Source organism: Polistes fuscatus, unplaced genomic scaffold (genome assembly GCF_010416935.1).
Source record: "Polistes fuscatus isolate 324 unplaced genomic scaffold, CU_Pfus_HIC Scaffold2, whole genome shotgun sequence".
Taxonomy (NCBI): domain Eukaryota; kingdom Metazoa; phylum Arthropoda; class Insecta; order Hymenoptera; family Vespidae; genus Polistes; species Polistes fuscatus.
Genome location: NW_025113096.1, coordinates 15,070,907 through 15,093,898, shown reverse-complemented (window position 1 = coordinate 15,093,898; position 22,992 = coordinate 15,070,907). Strand labels below are relative to the sequence as shown.

Genomic DNA, 22,992 nt, shown 5'->3' with positions numbered 1-22,992 from the left:
AATGGACCCTACCTACACCTTCACTTCTAACTCGTCTAGTAATTTCTACGATCTGCCATAGCAATCTATATCTTTCTCTCCGATCATTCTCTTTTCCCCACACCTTCGAATTATATCCCGGTATTAATTTCACCGATCATTTCGTCACCTTTTTTTTTCTTCTTTTTTTTTCTCTTTTAACGATCCATCGACTTTATAATTCGTATCATTTCTATCCTAGACCATAATTGCGTGACATTAACTATAATATCACGTTGGAACGTGTCGACAATGTAAACTCGCGAAACGATGAATGAATTTTAATTGGGTGAGGGAGCAGGCGAAGAAGGGGGAAAAGAGAATCGACTGATGTAAGCATAATTATTAATCGTTACTTTTAACGTTTCTTTTGTGTTTTTCTTTTCATATCGTTTTATAATCATTTTTATTTTCATCGCGTATCATTGTTGTTTACTTCGATTAGAATTGTTTCTTCGAATTCAATGCCTACCCAGCTATAATATATATTATAGCTTTATATTCGCTGATATAAATTGAATGGCGAAATGAAAGAAGAGGAAGAGAAAGAAGAGGATGGGGGTGTCTATAAGGAAAGAGTTTGGAAGAAGAGTAGGAAGAGAACAAAAGAGCAGGAAGCTTGCTTTCATTGTTCGTTGAATACTGTACGGTGCCTTCATTAAAACGATATGAGAAACTTATATTACTCTCGAGAAAGTGATCTTAGGAGGAAAGAAAACTTTGCCTCTCATTTACGTTAAAATCTCGCGAAGAAAGCTTTTTCGCGAAAAAAATCTATGTAAAGGAAGAGAATGACTTGTTAACTAACGAGTCAAAAACACATTCGAAATAAATTTCAAAAATTCACATATATATATATTGTACGTACCCCTGTTGTATTTTACCGGATGAATCGACCAAATGAATGCAACATTTTAATTAGACCAGTAATTTGCGTTGTAATGCTTGCGCGAAAGTGTTATTTATTTTGATTAAAATTAAAATTGCTAGCTCGGAAGCGCAGTATATATAGCGTTTCGCTTCATTTGTTAACGTTTCATTATGCCACGTGGTGTGTGTCCAGTCTGTCATTGCAGATGATGCGCAGCTAGTTTCTCCGTGAAACGTTTTGTTACAAATAAAAATAAAATAAGAAGGGAAAAAAGAGAGAGAGAGAGAGAGAGAGAAAGAGAGATACATAATTAAGAACAAATTTCTTATATAAATAATATTCACATTAATTAATCGCACGTACAACGTTTAACCGTTGTATAATTTTTGCTCATATTATATTGTTTATATTTTTTACTAAAAAATCGCGTATTTCTCATTTTAGTTTTATTCCCGACCATTATCGGACGTAGCAGTATCTTTATCGTGATAAAGGAAAAAAAAAATTTCTCCTGATAGATATTCTCGTGCATATTCTCTTAACCACACACATCTATGTTTAGTACACCCTTATTACGTAGCCTTAATCAGAATATTACAGCTTACGCTCCAATTGTTGTTAGAAAATCGATTTTCTAAATATAATATAATCTTAAACAGTCGATCGACTCAAATCATTTATTTTATGCAATATCTCTCAGCATCTTTTAGAATTATTTTTTGCTCTCTTTTATTTTTGAAAAGACTTATGTTAGAGAAAGAAAGAGAGATAGGGATTGTTAGAGTGGCTGCTGCTGGTGGTGACTTTTCTCTCTCGCAAATATTCTTTCTTTCTTTTTTTTCCTTCCTCCCCCTTCCCCCTTTCTCTATCTATCTCTCTATTTCTTTCAGGACACCAGACGGAAAATCCTTCAGCCGGAATTCTTCGATCGACTCCCCACTTTCCACCTTCTTTTTCGTGAACGACGAACGACCGAGGTACCACGACCACGGCTGTTCCCTCCCTTCCCCCCAACCTTCCGCCGTCCCCTCCCACCTACCGAGTTGAATCCTAGTTTATATCTTGCGATATAAAGTGGCCAACCCAAGGATGAGTGGACTTCTGACTCGGCGAATATCCATTGTCCGTGCCGTTAGAATTTCGCCATTGTTCAGGCTGACGCGAACAGAAGGATTCTCTCCAGGTAAGGGAAAATAGCACGTATATTTGGAACTGTCTAGTGGCGCTGGGTCCACGTGGATCACGAGCCATCTCCACGTGCACAAGCACAAGCGCACAACCGAGAGGGAACACATAGCGTAGATTCTACTCGAGGATTGAGGATTACATTGTTGGCTTCTCACCCTGCGTGAAAATGTACCTGATACATGCCTACTACTCTTCTATCCAGCCCATGTGCTTGGGGATGTGACTGTGAAAGAGAAACTGAGAGAAAGAGAGAATGCTGGACTGTATTACGTGACCAGCAAACCAATCCGACTATCTCTCTTCTTATTCTTATTCTTTTTCTTCTTTGTCCTTTTTATTTTCAACTCCTTTTCTTTACCCTTTTATTAGATTTTTCTTTCTTACAGTCGTGTCTATATATATATTAAATTTATCTTCCATTCTTGTTTCTTTTAAGACATTCAAATCTTTTTACTGTTAAACGTTTCTACTCAGAGTGTATTACTTTAGCACGTAGTTCTTAATCAGATTAAAATTCGATTTATTATCTTGTTGGACGAATAAGTTAAATGACAACTTACCACCTAGTAGAAAAAGACCACAGGCCACCAAGGTTCTATGATCCGAGTAACAATGGCCGATCAGTGCGAAAATGGTACCAGCGAGAATCAAGACAACAGCTATCACTTGAAACGGTGCCGAGATTCTGGAACATAATATATATCATGCTAATGTAAAAAAAAGGGTAGAAAATGTTTCCTTAAATCTAATAAACTGACATTATAACTCATAAATATTCGAAAAGTACATTCATTTTGAAGAGAATAGTTTAGTACGTATTTCAGAACGATGGAAGAAATTCAAGATTTTGATTTAATTCATATTGAAATTACACTTTCAACATATGCAAGTCTACAAAATCCTCTTTTTCCTTTCAACATCTTTAATTGATTTAATCATCTTCGATTCTCAATTAATGTTCTGATTTATTTTCACTTATAAAAAAAACAAGATTATTTTTAGACGTCATACTTCGAATACCCTAGAGAGAGAGAGACACACACACACAAGCCAAGCCAAGTCAATGACGAAAGTTTGATCCATTTGGCGACTATAATTAAAACGATGTCCACGGAGAATGTATCGGTTACAAGCTAGAGAAGTTGCTGCTTGTTGGAACTATTCGAGATCGTAAATACCAGAGACTATATGGTATGTATACATATATATATATATATACAATATGTCTGCCGATATACATATACACGTACGTATGGAACAATTATCTATGTAAAATGAACGTCGACAATAGCCAACATGGATACACGGTAAATGTACGATTGGTCGTAGGAAGGTCTGTAACGTCCAAGCCTATGATGGTCATTGTTAGGCTGTCCACGTTCTACCTACCTTACACCGGTTTCTGTTGGGAACCAGAGATGCATACACGCCACTCTGTGTATCACTGCGGATCCACGCAAATGTAGCCACGGCAAGAATTATGCGTGTAATCAGTGCCTCTTACCCATAATCTATGACGTCGTTATTATTTATTCGGTTAATCATTATACTCATGCGAATTACTCCAAACCAGAGAATATTGCATGTTGTTGGATTTGGATTACACTCCATAAGGGAAGTAGTAGGCACAGTGAAATTTGTGAGGAACCGTGGTAGGTACACGTGTAAATAGGAGATTATAACGATTGGTAAAATGATCATTAATTTCTGAATTTAACAACAACATACAAATATGATAATTATAATGAGATGAAATATCGATTTTTTTGTATTATACCATACATTTAGGGATAGGACATTCAAAATTGGAAGTAAGAGAAATCGATGAAAGAACCACTTGGATTTTGATTGATTTCTTTCCAGACTCAAAGGGAATTTCGAATTTATACGGACCGTATAAAAAGGAAAAAAAATAAGAAAAAAGAAACGTATCACCTAAACGTGAATTCACCCCTCGGAAGGTTTCATCTATCGAGTAATGAAACCTAACTTATTACGTTTTGCTTCATTCCCATACCACTCACCCCACCATTGCTAACGATATCTTTTATCTATCATTTATCAAGATTTATAACACAAATTAAAATCGAAGAAAAATATGTAAATGCGATGAAAATCGACGATCGACTGAATTTCTTCAAAATTATGGTGTCTTTTGAAAAACATTTTATTGTATACGTCGTTCAATGAAAAATAGGAAAAGAAATAAAGAAATCAAGAAAAATATAGAAAGACATCTTGACGATCGTCAACTGACAAGTAGACTCTTGATAGAGGGTGGGAAGAGGGGATAACAAATCTTTGTGACGAAAGAATACGTACTCCAAAAATGCACCCTCTGAAAACAAGTTGGTCGTTATATATCGAAGCCTTGTTGCCTTAAAAGTGGAATATACCTAGTATGTTATCGAAGAAGAATATTGAAAAACGGTGTGGGTGTTGTACGCCATGTGGGTGACAGAAAAAGAGAAAAAAAGAGAATGAAAGAGAGAGAGAGAGAGAGAGAGAGAGAGAAAGAGAGGGTAGAAAGGTTCGAACCCGTTGTGTAATAGGTACACGTATTCGTACGTATCGAGGTAAATGGAGCGTGCTAGGTAACTGTGAATCCCCCCACAACACAACAATTCCCCCTCCTTCTTCGTACTTCTTCTCTTCCTCGGGCACCCTCTTCTTCTCTCACCTCATCTGCACTGCACTCATTCCATCCCATCTCATCCCATCCCATCCCATTTCGATCTGCACCACTCCGATGACGTTTCGATTTTGATCTTTACGACAATTTCACGGTTATATAAGCAATCGTGCCTGTCTGTTTTTTCATTTTTTATTAACAACTAACAACATACTTTTTATATAGTATTATATATAATCTTTGACGTATTTTTGTAGATAAAAGATAATGTAAATCATGAGGGAGTTTCTTCGTTTTGAGAGAGAGAGAGAGAGAGAGAGAGAACCAAATTAAGAAAGAAAAGAAATTTGTAAAAAGGAAATTGTTTTCTAGTTAAAACCTTGAATTTTACTGCCCATTTTATCTCGACATCCTTGACATAAGGAATGTATTTATAAGAGAAGGGAATATAGGCAATGAAGAAAATTTAATTATTATCCACGAATGTCAGAATATATTGCGTTAAAAACTTAAAAAGAAGAAAAAGAAGATAGAAACAGAGTAAGGATATTGTTAACTTATTATTATCGTTCTTTTTTCTTTTTTTTTTTTACATTCATATGGCAAGGATTATCTTGAAACTTATGCAATACGTCTTTTTCTTTTTTCCTTCTCGTTCGTTTTGTTAATTATAATTCTTTGTTTGAATTATAAAGGCATTGTATAAACATTTTGCTTAATTATAAATCGTTGTTACCACAGATTGAAAATGATGGAGGGTCGTAGTTTGTGTTCTCGTTGCATTCGTGGCTTTTTAAACTTCTCTCATCGTTTGAAATTTAATACAAGGCGATGCTGTTTTACGTCTCTTCTACGGTAAAAGGTGACTCTACTCGGAGAGTAATGGAGCGTCGTCCTTTACAGGATGCGCCCAAGCTTCCATTTACGTTAAAAGTACTCCAACTTGACGCGTAACGAAATTCGATTTTCCAATAATTTGTCTCGCGAAATATCCTAAATATTCGCGAATTGAATTTTAACTGACAATGTGAGATATAATAGTGCATATTCGTGTCTTCTAATAATAATGCAAAAAAAACAAAACAAAAAAACAAAATAAGAAAATAATTTTACGCAATTAATCTTTCGTTCTCAAATAAATATTAATAAACGTATCAAATATTTTCAATATAATTTCAAAAATCTAATACGTTAGAATTATTTCAAAGTTATAATTTATTGCAATTCCCGTTGCTGTTACTTTATAATTAATATTTTTTTGTATGCAATTAAGTTTCAATAAAGTAAGTATTATATTTATATCAAAATAATTAATATCATTAGAATATATTGTATAACACTGTTATCTATATCATAAAGAGCATAAAATATTTCTTACCGATAGTTGGGGTAATAGCATTTGTAATCAACAGTTTTGGCTTACAATTAATATCGAGTAATGCATCCAAATTAATTAAGCATACAAATAACAAAAATCGTTAAATATAAATTCGACAGAGATTACTAATAATTTTCCAGGTAAACATGGAATATTATATTGATCGGATTCAACGTAGTTAAGTATTTCTCCATTTATTGCTCGAAAAATCTCATCAAACGGTAATAATTCTTCTCGCAACGAGATATTCCTTTTGAAATAAGTTCGAAAGAATCGCATAGACTAAAAATAGATTAATAAAAAAAAAAGAAAGAAATAAAAAAAGAAAGAATCGTGGAATTCATTGTAAGTTACGCATTGAAACGGCTTGAATGGTGGGGGAAATACGATTGGTTTCGTGAAATTATGCCTGGGGTGACTGTGTTATAATTATTCGTTTTATTTCATTATCATCCGAGAACAGCTGACGATGACTAATGACGTTCGTATATTTTGGAATTGGGAAGGTTGTTTTTTTAAACGTTGCAACATCAGTCATCGTCATTAACGTAAGTAAAAAAAAAATAAATTACAGGAGTAATAGAGATAGAGATAAAAGAAAAGAAAAGAAAAGAAATTGAGAGAGAGAGAGAGAGAGAGAGAGAGAGAGAGAGAGACAGACAGAAACAGAGACAGACAAAAAGAAAAAGAAGAATATTAATTCTCACGTCGATGACATTCCAATGAATGTACGCTTATCAATTACGATTAATCCAATAGTATTTATAATTCATTGAATTTATTAACCAAGAGAGTCAGTTTCGTGATCCGAATATAACCGGCGTTATATTACGTGTCTCTTCTTAATATGCTTTCCGTTCTTAATTCATCGCAACCACTCTAACAGATAATAATCCTACCCCGGTGAAATTTTAGCACCGCGAACGTCGATTTAATATCGACGACTCGACCTCATTGCGGAAAATTGAATTGGTAATGAAAGGTAATTGATATCCTTGCGAAAATTCGTTTGTACGAACGGCTTCAGGGCGGGTGGGATAATCGATTGAAAATCGTATCGTAGGATATATAGATATATTCCTTTCTTTCCCTACTTCCTTACGATTTGTTATTATCTTTGTTCGATTATGTCTCTTGATATATAATTTTTTTCATCTGATTTTCTTTTCTTTTGCTAATCAACTAATCATTAAGATGATAACGATCTTAGATTTAATAGGAAATCATTCGATTTGTCAATTTTCTTACGAATTGATAATTTATTTAACAATTGCAAATGTTTAATAAGATAATGAAAAGGATCATACGTAAAGAATAAAAGTATATATATATATTTTTTTTTTAAATGTATTTACCTACTTTTTCATCGCTACGAGATGTAATTAAATTATGTACGAGGTTGAAAGCATACACATTGGATATAATAATAAGATCGTAACTTAATCAGAATCACACAGTGACACTATTCGCAAAGAGTTATAATCCGGGAGAATTTTTTTTTTTCATCCCTCCCACGATTTGATTTTCGGCGAGCGCAAATTGCACGATCGCGCGACGCTATTATCCCTTTTCGCTTTTCGACAGGACGATATCCGTATTGAGAGGAACCTGCGAATGGATTCTCGATAATTTACGCTAATTCCTTTACGCCCGACAACCCTTTTTTAATAAAAGCTGCACTTACATAGATATATCGAGGCTTTAATTTGAATAGGAAAAAAAAGTAAAAAAAAATTCCCCGCCCCCACCAAAAAAAAAAACAAAAAACAGAAAAGCTTGCACTATAAAGTGCCGGTCCAATGCATTCTCCAATTCCATTGGTCGTTAACGTTTAAAAAAAATTATTCTTTTTGTGAAAGTACGATCTATTCGATATAACAAAGATAACACAAGATATCATAGAAATAAATTCGATTTATTATTGATACGAAAAATAGTACAATAAATTACTATAATTTTATGAATGTGTTCTTCTCTCTCTCTCTATATATATATATATATTCTAACATTAAATTAATTTACCGAACAATTCAATATTACATTGTACAACACTCTTAATTTAACTTTATTTAATTAATAAAATTAACAAAAAAAAAGGAAAACATTATTAGACATCGAAATAGAATAATTTCTAAATATTCTAAATCACGATTTTGACCGTGTAGTCCATCATCACGATATCGTTTAACAAAAGTTCCCTATATACCCTATTCTGTGGCTGACCAACAATTACAAGGACGTTCTGTCAATGCGGTAAACGCATTCCCATTGTTTTCAAACGTACGCAAATTGATTGGGTTTGGGAAGTGTGCTTGACGATTTAAAAATTTGAGGGAACCATGTCGTCAGGCAGGCAGGAGCAACAATTTCGTCACTGTCTGCACGCTCGTGTACGCAAGAGATTCAAATATAGGAGGTGAGGGGATAAAACCGAAAGATAGAAAGAGAGAAATAGAAAGAGAAACAGAAAGAGAGAGAAAGAGAGAAATAGAAAGAGAAACAGAAAGAGAGAGAAAGAGAGAGAGAGAGAGGCAAACAGGCAAATATATAGAGAAAGAGACAGTGAAACAGAGAGAGAAAGAGAGATAGAAACAGAACGCGTCTCTCGTTAATAACGGACCGTTGTCACAGTAAATAACAATAAAACTCTATTAATGTAGTAGTACTGGTAGGTACCGGTCTTGGCACCGTGCCAGGGACATACCGGCACGGCTATTCACCCTACAGAATACATGCTGCCACCACCAACGTCGACGCCAATGCACCACCCACCCTCTATCTCTATCTCTCTATCTCTCTCTCTCTTTCTCTCTCCCTCTTTCAGGAATATCCCCTCAGCAAGCTAGCTAGCTCTTCGCATAGCTCTACTTCTCTTCCCACACGTAATCCGGGACGAGCTCGTATGCGGCATTACGCATCGTGGCTAGAGCTGTGGAATCTCGATTTCGCTTACGAGTCGATTGCTAAGTCGTGAAATTTACCCCATATCTTCTATGGATGAACGCTTGTCATATGGTTTATGCTTGTGTTACCTCTCTTTCGTTAAATCGACGAATATATATTGTTATATTATTTTTCTTACGATTTGTCATTCTTTCGTTTTTGTTTTTTTTATTTGTTAATTATTTGTGCCTATAATTATGAAAGTGGTCTAAGTCAAAATTAAAAAAAAAATGAGTTTATCAGTTATCTCAAACCACATTATTTTAATTTAAATTAATTCAATGTAATTTTCATGATATTGATTAAAATGAACCGTTAGATAGTGTTTGTTATTTCAATATTATATATAATTCATTTAGTGTTCAAATGTAATCTTTTAAATATCTAGAAACAAGAGATATATGACATAGACCATTTTCATAATTATGGGCACATTTATTTCTTTCATTTTTTACTGTTACATGATTACGATGATTTTCGACATGATTGATAGATAAAGTTCTATATCTTACGTATGTGTTAAATATTGAAATTTATAAGATTTGAACAATGTAATAAGTAGGAGATACTAATTTTAGATTTAGATTCATCTTTCATTTATGATTAACTAAGATCGTCATTATTCTGAACGTCTGATGGTAACGAACCATCAATCTTCAGATTGACAATGTACATTACTTTTGCGTTAGATCTAATAAACGATCCTATTCGAGCTTGGTCGGTGAATATATATATATATATATATCTATTACCAATAGGAACAAAATGTCTACGAGAAAATGTGAAAACGTGAAAATTTTGTGAATTTGTTCATCAAGTTTAATCTTTGATATCATTCCACTCGAACTCGTCGGATGGTAAAAAATAAATGAACAGTCAAGAGGAATAAAAAAGAGAAAAAATATAAAAAAAAAAAAAATGAAGAAAGTACAAGAAGGAAAGAGAGACGGTATTTTAGCCTCGTGTCGTTGGTCGAAGGATAAACCTACTCGAGAAGTAAAAGAAGAAAAGTTTCGTTCTCGAGTGAACGTCTCCAACGACAAATATCGTTTCCACCTCGACTCGATCGCAATCGAGAGAAAACAAACGGTTGCCCAAGGGCACGTGGACGAATGAAAAGGGCTCCGGTCTCTTCCCAAGGATGGATTATCCGGCCGATACGTGGACACTCTTTTTCTTTCCTTTTCTTTTTTTTTCTTTTTCAACAATCTTCGCGCCTCGATACCTCGCCAATTTTCTTTCAATTCAATTCAATTCACAGAAAATATATATATTCCAAACTTTTTATTCCGAACGATCCCTCATGTCGACGACATTTTTGCAAAATTCCGAAAAACGTGACGTTTCCAAAGTTTTTTTTTTTCACCGACGAGAGAACAATATAATCGTTAATCGATATTTTTTTTCTTGTTTCTCTCGCGTGGAAATCACACACCTCGTCGAATTGTTTAATACATTATTTTTTAATGAATATATTTAACGAATCTTGATTCTTCAAATATTTAATTAAGATTTTCTCTAAAAAATGTAAATGTTCATTTAGTATTAATTTTAATTTGAAAAAGAAAAATGAACTTGACGGGTATGGTTTCCAAAATCTTGAGATGAATTGACGTAGAGATCGCTCGTTTCCATTATGTATACTTGAGAAGCTTAGAAAAATAGGAAGCAAAAGAAATTGACGAGAGTAGAAAAGAGAAAAAAAAAAGTTATAAAAGAAGAAAAAGAATAAAAAGAAAAGACGATAGGTAATTGATACAACTTCGCTTCGGAAAAGAAAACCAAAGAAGATAGAGATAGAGAAAGAAAGAAAGAAAGAAAGAGAGAGAGAGAGAGAGAGAGAACTAAATCGAGCGTAACGTGGTATGGGGATCGTCGAGTTTCCACAGGCGAATAAAACGTCCTCTAGATTAATTTCCCGTTACCACGACCATCGGAATCTTCTCATGAGAGAGAGAAGTTGGAAGAAAATGAAAAAAGTAAAATTGAGAGAGAGAACATTCTCCTCTCTCTCTCCCTCTCTTTCTCACTCTCTCACTCTCTCACTCTCTCAGCGTTTCTGGATCGCGATCGTTATAAAAGAACTTGAAGATGGATAGAGACAATAAAAAACAAAATGGATTATACGGCTTTTCGAAATCGAACTTCCTTCGACCCTTTAAGAAGAAAGAAAGAAAGAAAGAAAGAAAGAAAGAAGGGACGATACTCTTCCATTAAATCCCTCTCTGTATAGGATATTCGCGTTCTTCCGTTCGTTCTCTTGTGATACCGGAAGAAGGAGAGAGAAACGGAAGGCAATAGAATTGCTAATCGCACGATAAACACTCCCACAACTGTTCTCCCACAGCTTTTACGTAGTTCAGTACAAGCTGCATCCTATGCTGCCGTTAATGGCACTCGTACTCAGAAAAACTCGTGCGTGTGCACTACTGCACAAAAATAAACGTTGGAATCGTCTACGAAATGCTAGCTCGTTTATGAGCTTGTACGATTTCTCTCTCTCTCTCTCTTTCTCTCTTTCTCTCTTTTTCTCTTTTTCTTTTTATTTTTTCGTCGGTGTTTTTTTTTACCTAACATAATAGTCGATAGAATTTCGTCGATTCGTCCGATTTAATCGTTTTATTTTTAATATTAATATATTTGATTAAACTCTCGTCGAATTATTAATTAAACGTACATTTTTATTTCACCTTATAGAATCTCAAATAACGAAGACATTAAATATAGTAAGGCGGTACTTTCGTCGTCGTCCCTCTAAAAGTTTCATCCTACTTAATGGAGGAGCTAATGACCAAGTTACGGGGAGAAATGGAAACTTTGGTTAACCCTTGAACCTGTTGGAGCCACTGGATATACGCATATCTAAAGAGTGTGTAATGTATGCTCATTAACAACTTCCCTCGCAGTTTAATAAATTTTCCCAAACGTTCCATAATTTCAATGAAGCGAAAATATCGAGAGCAGATACTAAATCATCATTATTATTATTATTATTATTATTATTATAATTATTATTATCATTATCATTATTATCATTATTATTATTACTGTCATTATTGTCGTCGGTGTTATACCCAAACAGAAAACGAAGCAGATCAAATCGATAAAATTGCAAAATAAAAAGATACAAAATAAAAAACGTTTCACGTTCAGTTGATAGTTTTTTGGAAGAGATCTTAGCAAAAGAAATCCATTTAATTGATCGTAGAATTTTGAAGACTCATAAATGACTTTACCGACGAATTTCAACTGTTCTTCTTACCAAACGATCGTTATCCCCCAAAACGGTAATTACCGTATTCATTTGCAACGGCAAACCAAGGGAAATTCATAGTCGGACGTTAGCAAGCAGCAAGAATCCGATCTCCGTTCGGCCGAACGGAGGCAAACCCGCTTTATTACTACTAAACAGGCTGACCGAGCAGTATATTACCACTAGACGGCTCTGATATATTACCAGGCAGGCCTGCCAACCAACTGGCCAATATCCATAGTCAAGTCCCAACGGCAGCTAGCTCACCTTACCTCCTCCAATAGCAGAGCAAGCATCAGCACCAACAACGCCAACACCATCATCGTCATCATCAGCAAAGCAACGTTACTCTCTCTCTCTCTCTCTCTCCCTCATTTGCTTACCGAGATCCTATACCGGACAAAACTTCTTCCATCTCGGACAAAACTATTAATTTTGGCTTCCCGTTCGCTCACCGTCCTTGGCCACGGTGGATAATTCAATTTCACGGCGTAATACCGCAAAATTAACGAACGATATCGGGAATCATGTGAAACTCTAACTCCTCTGTCGTTCATCATACAAACGATTCCGAGTCGATTAGAATAATATGTTCGTCTACTATTTCTTCTTCTTCTTCTTTTTTTTTCTTTAGCTTCTTTTTTCTTATTTTTTCTTCTTCTTTTTCTCTGAATGATCTCTTGAAACGAGGAAAAGGAGATCTTCCTTGAAGAAAAGCTCGATCTCGTTCGAGATTTTCCATCAACCTTTCGACGCGTGACTTTCTTTGAGAGTCTTCTTGAGTCGATGTTGATCCAACCTTTGAACTCCATGCCTCTTACAACGAGCCGATTCAGCGAGCATTGACCTACATAAACTCTGAAGAACGTCCTCGATTCACGAGGACGATACGCGTACAATCTTTAAAGCCTCGACTTATGCGAGAGTAAACTTGCCTCTTAGAAAGTGCAATGGTTTCTTGCTTGGCCCACCGTATTATAAAACATGACACGTTTTACCGAGGCCTTTTAAATAACTATTTTTTTCTTTTCAAAGAAGGACCAAGTCTCTTCATACAAAATGTTTTTTTTTATTTTCTTTTCGCTTAAAAAAGATTTACATATAATGAAACGAGAAATATGATTTTCATCAAATATACGTCAAAAAATAACAATTCATTTAGACCAAACATGATTAGAATATCTTTAATAATAATTTCTCATCGTAAAGATATTATTTTATATTAAAAAAATTAATTATCGTAATTAATTAATTTGTAAGACCACAGAGAAAAGGGCAGTAATTGTCTTAGGATGTAGTCGCGTACTCATAGCGTTGAATACATTGAACATCATACTTTAAAACATTAATTGATTACAAAGTTTACAAATATTTTCTTTGTTATTAGCAGTAAATCCATTATAATATATTCGATCAAGCGTTTTAATTATAAGAACAATTAACGGAACCTTATTGGATAATAATATTTTGAAATTCGTAGGTCCAAGTAGCCACTGACGTGCCCTTCCATAGTCTACTACTCGAAGTTGTAAACTATTCGAATTTGTATACAGGTACCACTAGCGGTCCCTATGCATTTCTATCGACTACTTAGAAACCTTCATCTCCCCCTTCTCCTTCTCTCTCTCTCTCTCTCTCTCTCTCTTTTCTCTTAACCTCATCCTTACCCTCTTGACCCTTCAACCGTTCTTCCTTCCGAAAAGGCGATGGTCCTAGCCCGACGTTATTTCCGGTTAAAGCGGGAATGCATTCTAAAGTTTCTAAGGTATACATATACATACAAATAGAAAGAGAGTAGGAGAGAGAGAGAGAGTAGATAAGAGATGGTGGCGTGCTTCCTCGCTCCAGGTATCGCGATTACATCCTCGAGAAGTGTACCTCAAAGTGCACCCTTGGATGCAATAATCGAGAGGGTTGCGTGCAACAGAGGGTTGACTTTTTCGACTAACTTCCAACCCCCCTTGGCATCCTGTTGTACTTATCCTCGATCTAATTTCGCATGACTTTGACGGAATAAAAAAAATAATACCACGATTATTTCTCGTTGTTAGGTATAAACGAGCATCGAGCGTCGATAATTTTGATGAAATTTTTTCCTTTTTTTTTTTGGTTTATTTCTTTTCCTTCTTTTTTCCATCGTTTTTTTATTCGACTCTTTTTTTAAAAACACTCTTCAGTATTTTGAGAGGATCGAGTTAATTCGCAGACGTATCGAGAATTCTAGTTTAACTGATGTAAGTTTGGAATGATTTGGGGTAAAAAAAGGGAATATATATATATATATAAATAAGTAAAAAGTGCTCGCCAATTTCGGGTCACATCAAAGCGTTTACTTTAACTTTAATTAAGTTTGGCGTTTTTCGAACGTAAAAAACAGGGGATGGCGAAAATTTTCAAAGCTAAAATCTTTTATAGAGAAACCAAATGTTGAAGGTTCTGAGTATATTTCTCTCTCTCTCTCTCTCTCTCTCTTTCTCTCTCTTTCTCTCTCTTTCTCTCTTTATATATATATATACTATATGTTACCGGAATAGTGGGAAATCAGGCAATGTTAGCAATACCCCGGCATTGTCCTCAATGCAAAGCGTTTTTTGACAATGTAGGAAACAGAAGAATTTTTACGGATTTTTCCTAAGCATTGAACATAATACTTAGACATTCTATAGAACACCAAATGCTATTTAGGCAATATTGAAAAGAATACATTATCGGGCAACAGGCACATACAGCATACACCCCTCCTCCCACAATCAACACACACACCGCTCTTACACACACACATAAAAGCGAGCATGGAACGGGTTGTTGAGACTGTGCGTGCCTATATATTATACGTTCCTCTATAAACTAAAACTTAGTCAATGCTGGTGTGTTATTATGTAGGGCCCACTGTTACTTAACGTAGTAGAAGATTATATTACGTTTAGACCGATATTCATAGAGATTTCCATGGAAAATCTGTATCTTTTGTTCGTTATCGTATCGAAAGATACGAGACGAATTTCGAAAGATCTAAAGATTGCCTGATTTCCCACTATTCCGGTAACATATATATTTTTCATGAATTCATAATTTATATGATCGTTTAAAAGTGAGCTTATTTCTTTTTATACCAATTGCACCCATCTCTCCATTTACACGTTAATTTTTTTTACGCAGATAAAAATCTTGTAAATAAAATCTGCTTGCATGAAAATAAAAAACTAAGTATAAGTTATAAAAACTCATAGGTTATTAACATTATTAATATAAATTACGATATTTCAGAAAAAACCTATATAAGTTTTATTGGTATATAAATCTGTTGTTATAAATTCAAAATAAATTTTATAGAAAATTACATCTGAGACCGGGTAAAATGAAATTACGTATAAAAAATAGCATGTAAATGAAAAGAATAGTTGTATATGCTCGTTTATGTGTTTTCTTCATGAATTGGTCATTTGACTTTCTGGCCTATTAAAATTTGTTTGTATTAAAATTTGATAACAGGACATAATCCTAAAAAAAATAAGAAGAAGAAGAAGAAGAAAATTTGTCGTTATTAAAATCTTGTAATCTTTTAATGCGTACATAAATTAAATTTTTTTCGTTACTATTATTATTATTAGAAATAGGGCTTACAAATCATTAGCACAAATTCATCTTGCAAAAGATATTTACTCAACAATAGAGTGTATTAGTATTCATTAAGATCGTTAAAACGAGATAGGAATCTCTTTGCATGAATTTAGTAGAAAACGAATAAAATACAAGAGGTATTAGATATTACAAGAAAAAAAAAGAAAAAAAAAGGGAAAATTAAGAAAGAAAAGAAATGGAAGGAGATATACGAGGAAATTAATAAAGAAGCTTAACAAAAAATATAAAATGAAGGAGAGAAGGAGAGAAAGAGAGAGAGAGATAACTAGAGAAGAAGAAAAATAAACAAATAATTTCAACCGTGCTCGAATTAAAGTTATACGAAAAGAAAAAAAAAGAAAAAAAAAACCCAGGCAATGCATTAATTTTCCATCTGTGCCAGCAGAACAGACCACCAACCACGCGAGTTTTTTTTCCGGTTCAGTTCTTTCGAACGCTTACTTTGACGTGGAGAAACGAATAAAGAAAATTCACCTAACCGTTAGCTCGGTCGATTTTCACGGGAACGAGACGAGAAAAACTCCGGAACACCTGTCTAACCTAACCAAAATTTCTATCTCTTTCTATCTCGCACAAGAGAATGAAAGAAAGGAAAAGAAAAAAAAACAGAGAGTAAAAGAGAGAAATAGATAGAGAATTAAGAATTTTTGTCATTTAAAAAAGTAGCTGCGTGAAAAAGTTCATTTTCAAATTCGAGAATATTCGTGTAATTATATTGCCACGTTAAGTAAGGATCGCGTGTATTATGGTGTATGTGTATATGTATTTAACGTTATTTTGTGAAATTCGTTAATTTGTTAAATTAATAATTAAGGCCTGAAATAACTACACTAACTTATTCACATATGAAAGAACGCAGAATTACATACTTCCATTAAGTAATAGTAATAATAAAATAATAAATAGTAATAATAAGTAATATTTGATTTTACAAGAGACGAGTAATTAAAGTATGAAATTAAAATTTAATTTCAATTATATGAAACATATTTTTCGATATTGTTTCAATGCTTACTTTTGCTGCACTGTTGTAAATCCAGAGACTTCATTTTAAGGCCTTGATATATCCATATATGCACACATGCACTCATCAATAGAACATACACTCGCGCACATATGCACATTACTTGTAAAACGCACACACACGCGTATACGTGAAATAAATTCGATACTTTTCTAATACCGTTGTTACCTATCTCGACATTCGAATAAGACTAACAATAAATAACGAAAACTATTACGAAGTACACTCGACGGATACCGAAAATACACGAAGGTCAATGTACTTTCAAGTTCGACGACGAAATTCATACGAGAATAAAAACAACACAACATTAGAATATTAACAACGGTCGAGAAATGAGGTATGTATATACATAAAAACAAAACGTTATATGATTGAAAAACAATTCTTTTTATGAGTTTAACCTCTCTATTCATTTCTTCCCTTTTCAGTCGTCATTCTTCTTAGCTTCCGACAAGACGTGTTCGTGTATTAGGTATTATACATTCTTTTACTTCATTTATCTTCTCATTTATATTACATATAATGTTTTTTTTATATCTTCTTTTTTTTAACGATACTCTAATAATTATTAATATTTCAATAATAAATCACGTTTGATGTATTTCGTCATATATTCTTACATTTTAGATATGTACATAACATTTTCACGATTTAACTTTGATATATATATATATATATATACATATCAAAGTTAAATATATATATATACATATCTATTCTTTTTTTTATTTTTTAAATATTTTATTACGATAATCGTTCTCGCGTATATATGAAATAACATTTATTCAAATCCATTATTTGTTCCATTTTAAAAATACTCCTTCGTAGAAAATATTTTAGGATTTATTGCAAATTTAAAAAAGAGGAGGAAGCGGAGAAAAAAATTCTCGTAATACGGGTGTAAAGTTTTATGATGTTAAATAAAATCCGTTTATATTTTCCGAAATGTAAACGAACATAATAAAATAAGTCTCCCCCTTACTAATATACTTGAATCCTATTAGATTGTATGAAACTCGACGGCGCGACGGCGAATTTATTCGATTAAAATGAAATAGAATCGCTTAATAAAGAATATAACTGTGTACATATGTAAATGTATCTTACATGCATACATATATAGTGAACGTAGTATTTAAAAGTAAAGGTTAATATATAAATGTGTGTTATATCCTATGATTTGTCTTTATTCTCATTCTTTTTCATACGTTTTTTTTTTCTTTTCTTTTTTCTTTTTTTTTTATCGAATTTTACTGTACAAAAAATAGATAATATCTTTTATCATGGGAATAAAATTATATTCATATATACGTTCACAATCTAAATGGATATATATTGAAATGTAAAGAAAAGAAAATAAGAGATGGAAAAGAAAAAGAAGAGAGAAAGAGAAAAAGAGGGAAAAAGAAAAAGAAATCTATAAAACAAAAAGGGAATGAAAATGACTTTCAGGTCAGCAAAGAAAGAGTATAGCCGAAGAAGAAGATTTCTTTCTGCATTACTTGCCGTCAAGGGGTCGATAATTTCACGGAAGAGCTTTTTTCTTTACGCTAGCAAGCGTCCATCGAAGTAGCACTTTTACGAAATCCGAGCTTCCGTTTATTCTCTCTCTTTCTCTCTCTCTCTCTCTCTCTCTCTATCTCTATCTATCTATCTACTTTTCTTTCGTTCATACTTGAAGAAGAGAGCCTCGACTCCTCTGATATTTTCTCGGTCGTAATGCCTTCGTCTGAAATTCCATGCCAAAGTAGCAGAAGCTGTAAGCCGAAATATAGTGACGGTCTATTTTGACACATAATACGCAAGTGGATCTACGTGTTCTCCAAAGTGACGATAACAAGTCGACTTACGCTCAAATGACACAAGTTTACCGGATTTCTCGGTTTCGATATACTAAGTATTTAAATCAGTTGAACATATCGAATATCCAATCAAAAAAGGAATCCTTGTAAAATTCTTTCTTCATTTATCAAACCATTAAATTACTATATTATTTCTATTCCTCTATATAAAATGTATATTCTACGACGTTTCTCAACGATTTTATTTTAAATATATACCTATATACATATTATTTTATATTTATCATATTCGATAAGATCGCTGAGAAAGATCATGTTTCTCGAAAAATACACGTCTACCTGCTAGTATAGTAGATATGTAATAACACTATTCAACTTGATATCCGCAATATCGATTTTCCTACGAGAACGGATGTTTACCTATCAAATATTACCAAGATTATACGATCTTCTGGTGATCCCTTGTTGTTGTAGTTGTTGTTCTTGTTTTTGTTATTATTATCATAATCATAATCAACATCATCATCATCATAATCATCATCATCATCATCGTTATTACTAAGTTCATAAAAAACATAAAAGTTGCTATATAGATAGAAGTCAGCAAATGACGAGCTATTGAGAACAAGCATGTTGAAGTGGCTACTGTGGTAGGCAATGTGGTAGGCACAATGAAGTGCCGGGCAATGGTAGGTTCTCAGTTTGTTACGCAGAAGGAGCATTCTCGAGAACTTCAATTCCCAAAGGGCCTCCCGAGGGACCTTTCTACCATTCTTCTAGATGGCTATTCAGCGACATGTTAAATGGTATCAGGGTGTGCACCTTTCTCTTTTCTCCTCCTCTTCTTCTTTTTTTCTTTCTCTTGTCACAACTTTACACCTCTACTGTCACTACGGGACTCATCACTTGTCCTATTCTGCTACCAATACACCCTATCTTCGTTCTATCTTATTGTTACTACCACTTCGACATCATCGTCGATATCATTATTTATTGATCGATTCTTTTTTTTTCAAGTTATATATTGGATTTTGAATTTCGTTCAAAATGATATATGCTATTAACGCGTTGTTTTGAGTGTTGTTACACGGCCTGATTACACTGTTCACATTTCATGTTGAAAAGTGTCACATCACTGACTGTGACTGTTTCGCAATCGATGTGGTGTACTTGAGTATATCGACATGTATGTATTTAAAAGAAGTCCTGTCGTTTTGCTGTAACTTTTTTACAAATTATTTTTCAAAGACCTACGAGAGGAGAGTCTCAAAGAGATAATGTTGAAAGTCCAATAAACAAGCGTTTAAAAATAAATATCATTAAAAATATTATTATTATAAAATTTGTAATATGAAAATTTATTTATTTGAAAACTTATTTTTTTTTTAATATTATTATTATAAATATCTTTTCATTTAGGTTTATTAGATTATATAAATAATAAATTTTAGGAACATCAATATAAAATTTTGTTGTCAAGAAATGTTGCTTTAAAAGGTGATCGATTTCAATTTCTTTCTCTTTCTCTCTCTCTTTTTCTCTCTTTCTCACTCTCATTATCTTCTTCCATCGAGCAACCCGCCATCTTGCCATCTCTTTCTCCAGGACTATTGTTAGAGATCTCTCATTGTCTCCTGTTGTCGGCACATTCCTCATCAGAGTTAAAGAGTTAGAGAGAGAAATACAGACATAGAGACAGAGTTAGAGTCATCAACCTATTGCATTTCCTTCTTATCACTTCGTATTGAAAGGAAGTATTTTTTTTTTAATGTAAATGAGCGTCAGTGAAAACAATTTTATTTATTTTTTTTAATTATCATCTCAACGAAATCTGTCGTTTCAGACAATATTTATCGACGAACATTTTTTGAACTTTTTGATGAGAAAATAAATAATTAGAATAATTACGTATCTTACTGTTTCTTTTTATTTCTTAAATGCACTCATTTTGATCAAATAATAGAATCTTAATAAAAATGTTATAATATTGTATCGCAGTAAATGACAATATATATTTTACGAATACGATATTACACATTTGCATTAAGGGTGAATCAAAAGTTAGTGCATTTTTTTTTTATTAATATTTCCAAAGTAAATTTTACAAAAATAATGCATTATATAGTATCAAGGTAAAGTTTCAACACAATAAACTTACGAATTTTTGGTTCACCCTAATATTTTGTTTTTTCAAATAAATAAGTAAATCATTAATGATGGTAGTTATATACGTATCAATATTTGACTAGATATCTTTTGTCTAGAATAGATAATAATTTACGAGTATAAAGCGGTCTCTCTCTCTCTCTCTCTCTCTCTCTCTCTCTCTCTCTCTTGTAGGGTGCCAATAAATTGTAGAATTTGTGGCGCACGTACTAATTGCGTACGATGCGACGTATCGTCATCGCGAGGCGGCCCCCAATATTTGTGATGGCTGCTTGCGCTTGCTAATATTTGATTAGTCACGTTCTCATAGTACGGAAGAGATTCGTTCGTTGAGAGATGAAACAACAAATTTTATTTCACATTTAAAACCACGTTCCAGTTTGTCAAACGTATCCAACGTTCGACTGACTGGTAAAATTCTCACACGTATTTAAGATACGAAAAGTAAAATGAATAATTTTTAATTAACGCAAATATAACAACGAATATATAAGATTTTTGTATAAATAATATATATATATAGAAGTTAATATTGTGTAATCGATTATCATTACGTGTTTTACGTTAATATAAATAAATATTTAAGATCAATTCGTATGAATATTTAAATAATAATGTAAAGTAATACATTTGAGTGGCTGAAAAAGGAAAACGGTACGAGTAACATTGTGTTAAAATTTTAGAAATTACTTTAGTTCGTAGTTAGATTAACAAACAAAAAATGTTATTTGTATTCCTTTCCTTGTCAACCTGTATATATAATAAAAAATCAAAGGGTATTTACTTTGCATACTCCTATATGTTAATAAATCGAAAAAATTAAAGACATCTAAACAAAAAAATAAATAAAACGATTATTAATCAATACTAATCGAGAGGAAAGAAAGGTTTGGAAAATAAATTATAACCCGCAGGTAATCCACTATCCTGAAAGATTTTATCGCGGGTCGAACACAATCGCACGCTTTAATTAACGTCCCACTTTATTACCTCGAGGCTTGTTCCTTCAACGATTGGAATTGGCAATAATAATACCTATTTTAGATCGTCGAGCTCGTATACAACAAGCGTTGTCCTTTTTAATAAACGTCCCTGGTGCTAATTACGCGAAGGGTGTACGGTCGACGGAGCGCGACGAGAGGGCGGTTAAGGGGTGTGAGAAAGGGATAGGGTGAATGTACATTACCGGGCGTATATTAATGCGAAATTTATTCAAAAGAATTTCCCGGGACGTTCCGGTATTTTTAAAGCAGCCTTAATTTACGAGGGTGTAGTGTTAGCCAGAAAAAGAAAAGTTGGAGAGAGAGAGAGAGATACATACATACACACACATACAGACATACACACACATACGGGAATATACAAAATGAAACGGTGGGAGAGAGAGAGAGAGAGAGAGAGAGATAAACAAACGTACAGACAGACAGAGAGAGACAAAGACATCAAGAGAACGAATGAAACCTCAGCATCCTTTTCCTATGCATGACAGGGTCCACTGAGCAATGTTATGAGTCCGAATAATAAAACAGTATCCAGATTGTTTTCATTGTATGAGTAGCCAAGTATTCGAACTGGATTACGAACGCGTTCCCTGGAAAATGGGTATTTTTGTAATGTAATATAACCCTTCCGTAAGATCAGGAAACGTTTTACAACCGCAACGCACCTTTCTAAAATACGGAAAACCTGGCGTAATTGGCTCTCTCTTAATTAAATGTCGGTTACCGGACGTTCGTCCTATCTCTTTCTATTTTTTCTTCGTCGTTCTCGTATATTCATTAGTTTCAACCATTCCACCCCCAATCGTTTTACCTCGTGATAGGTCTTTGTTTCGCGAATAAATCATTGAACCATGAATAAAACTTTGATTAATTTATTTACGACACGATTGTGACTTATCATCAATGCTCATGAACGTCACGCGGAATGTAAATAATTTGTGAATACGATAAAATTAACGGGTTTATATAAAAGAAATATATAGGTATATATTGATTGTTGGTGGTGAGAATAAAAAAAATAAAATCAAAAAAGAACGTTAATTAAAATTCGACATGAATAGTGATTTTTTT

At 33.5% G+C, this 22,992-nt stretch overlaps 1 protein-coding gene across 7 annotated transcripts in view; it reads right to left on the bottom strand.

The window, feature by feature from the left end:
• Positions 1-22,992, bottom strand: part of LOC122516770 — a 173,876-nt gene that overhangs the window by 48,407 nt on the left and 102,477 nt on the right. For all 7 annotated transcript variants that reach the window (XM_043634871.1, XM_043634870.1, XM_043634876.1 and 4 more), the window contains exon 4: positions 2,638-2,762. In XM_043634871.1, the coding sequence (XP_043490806.1) occupies positions 2,638-2,762 (125 nt within the window). The remainder of the gene's footprint in view (positions 1-2,637; positions 2,763-22,992) is intronic.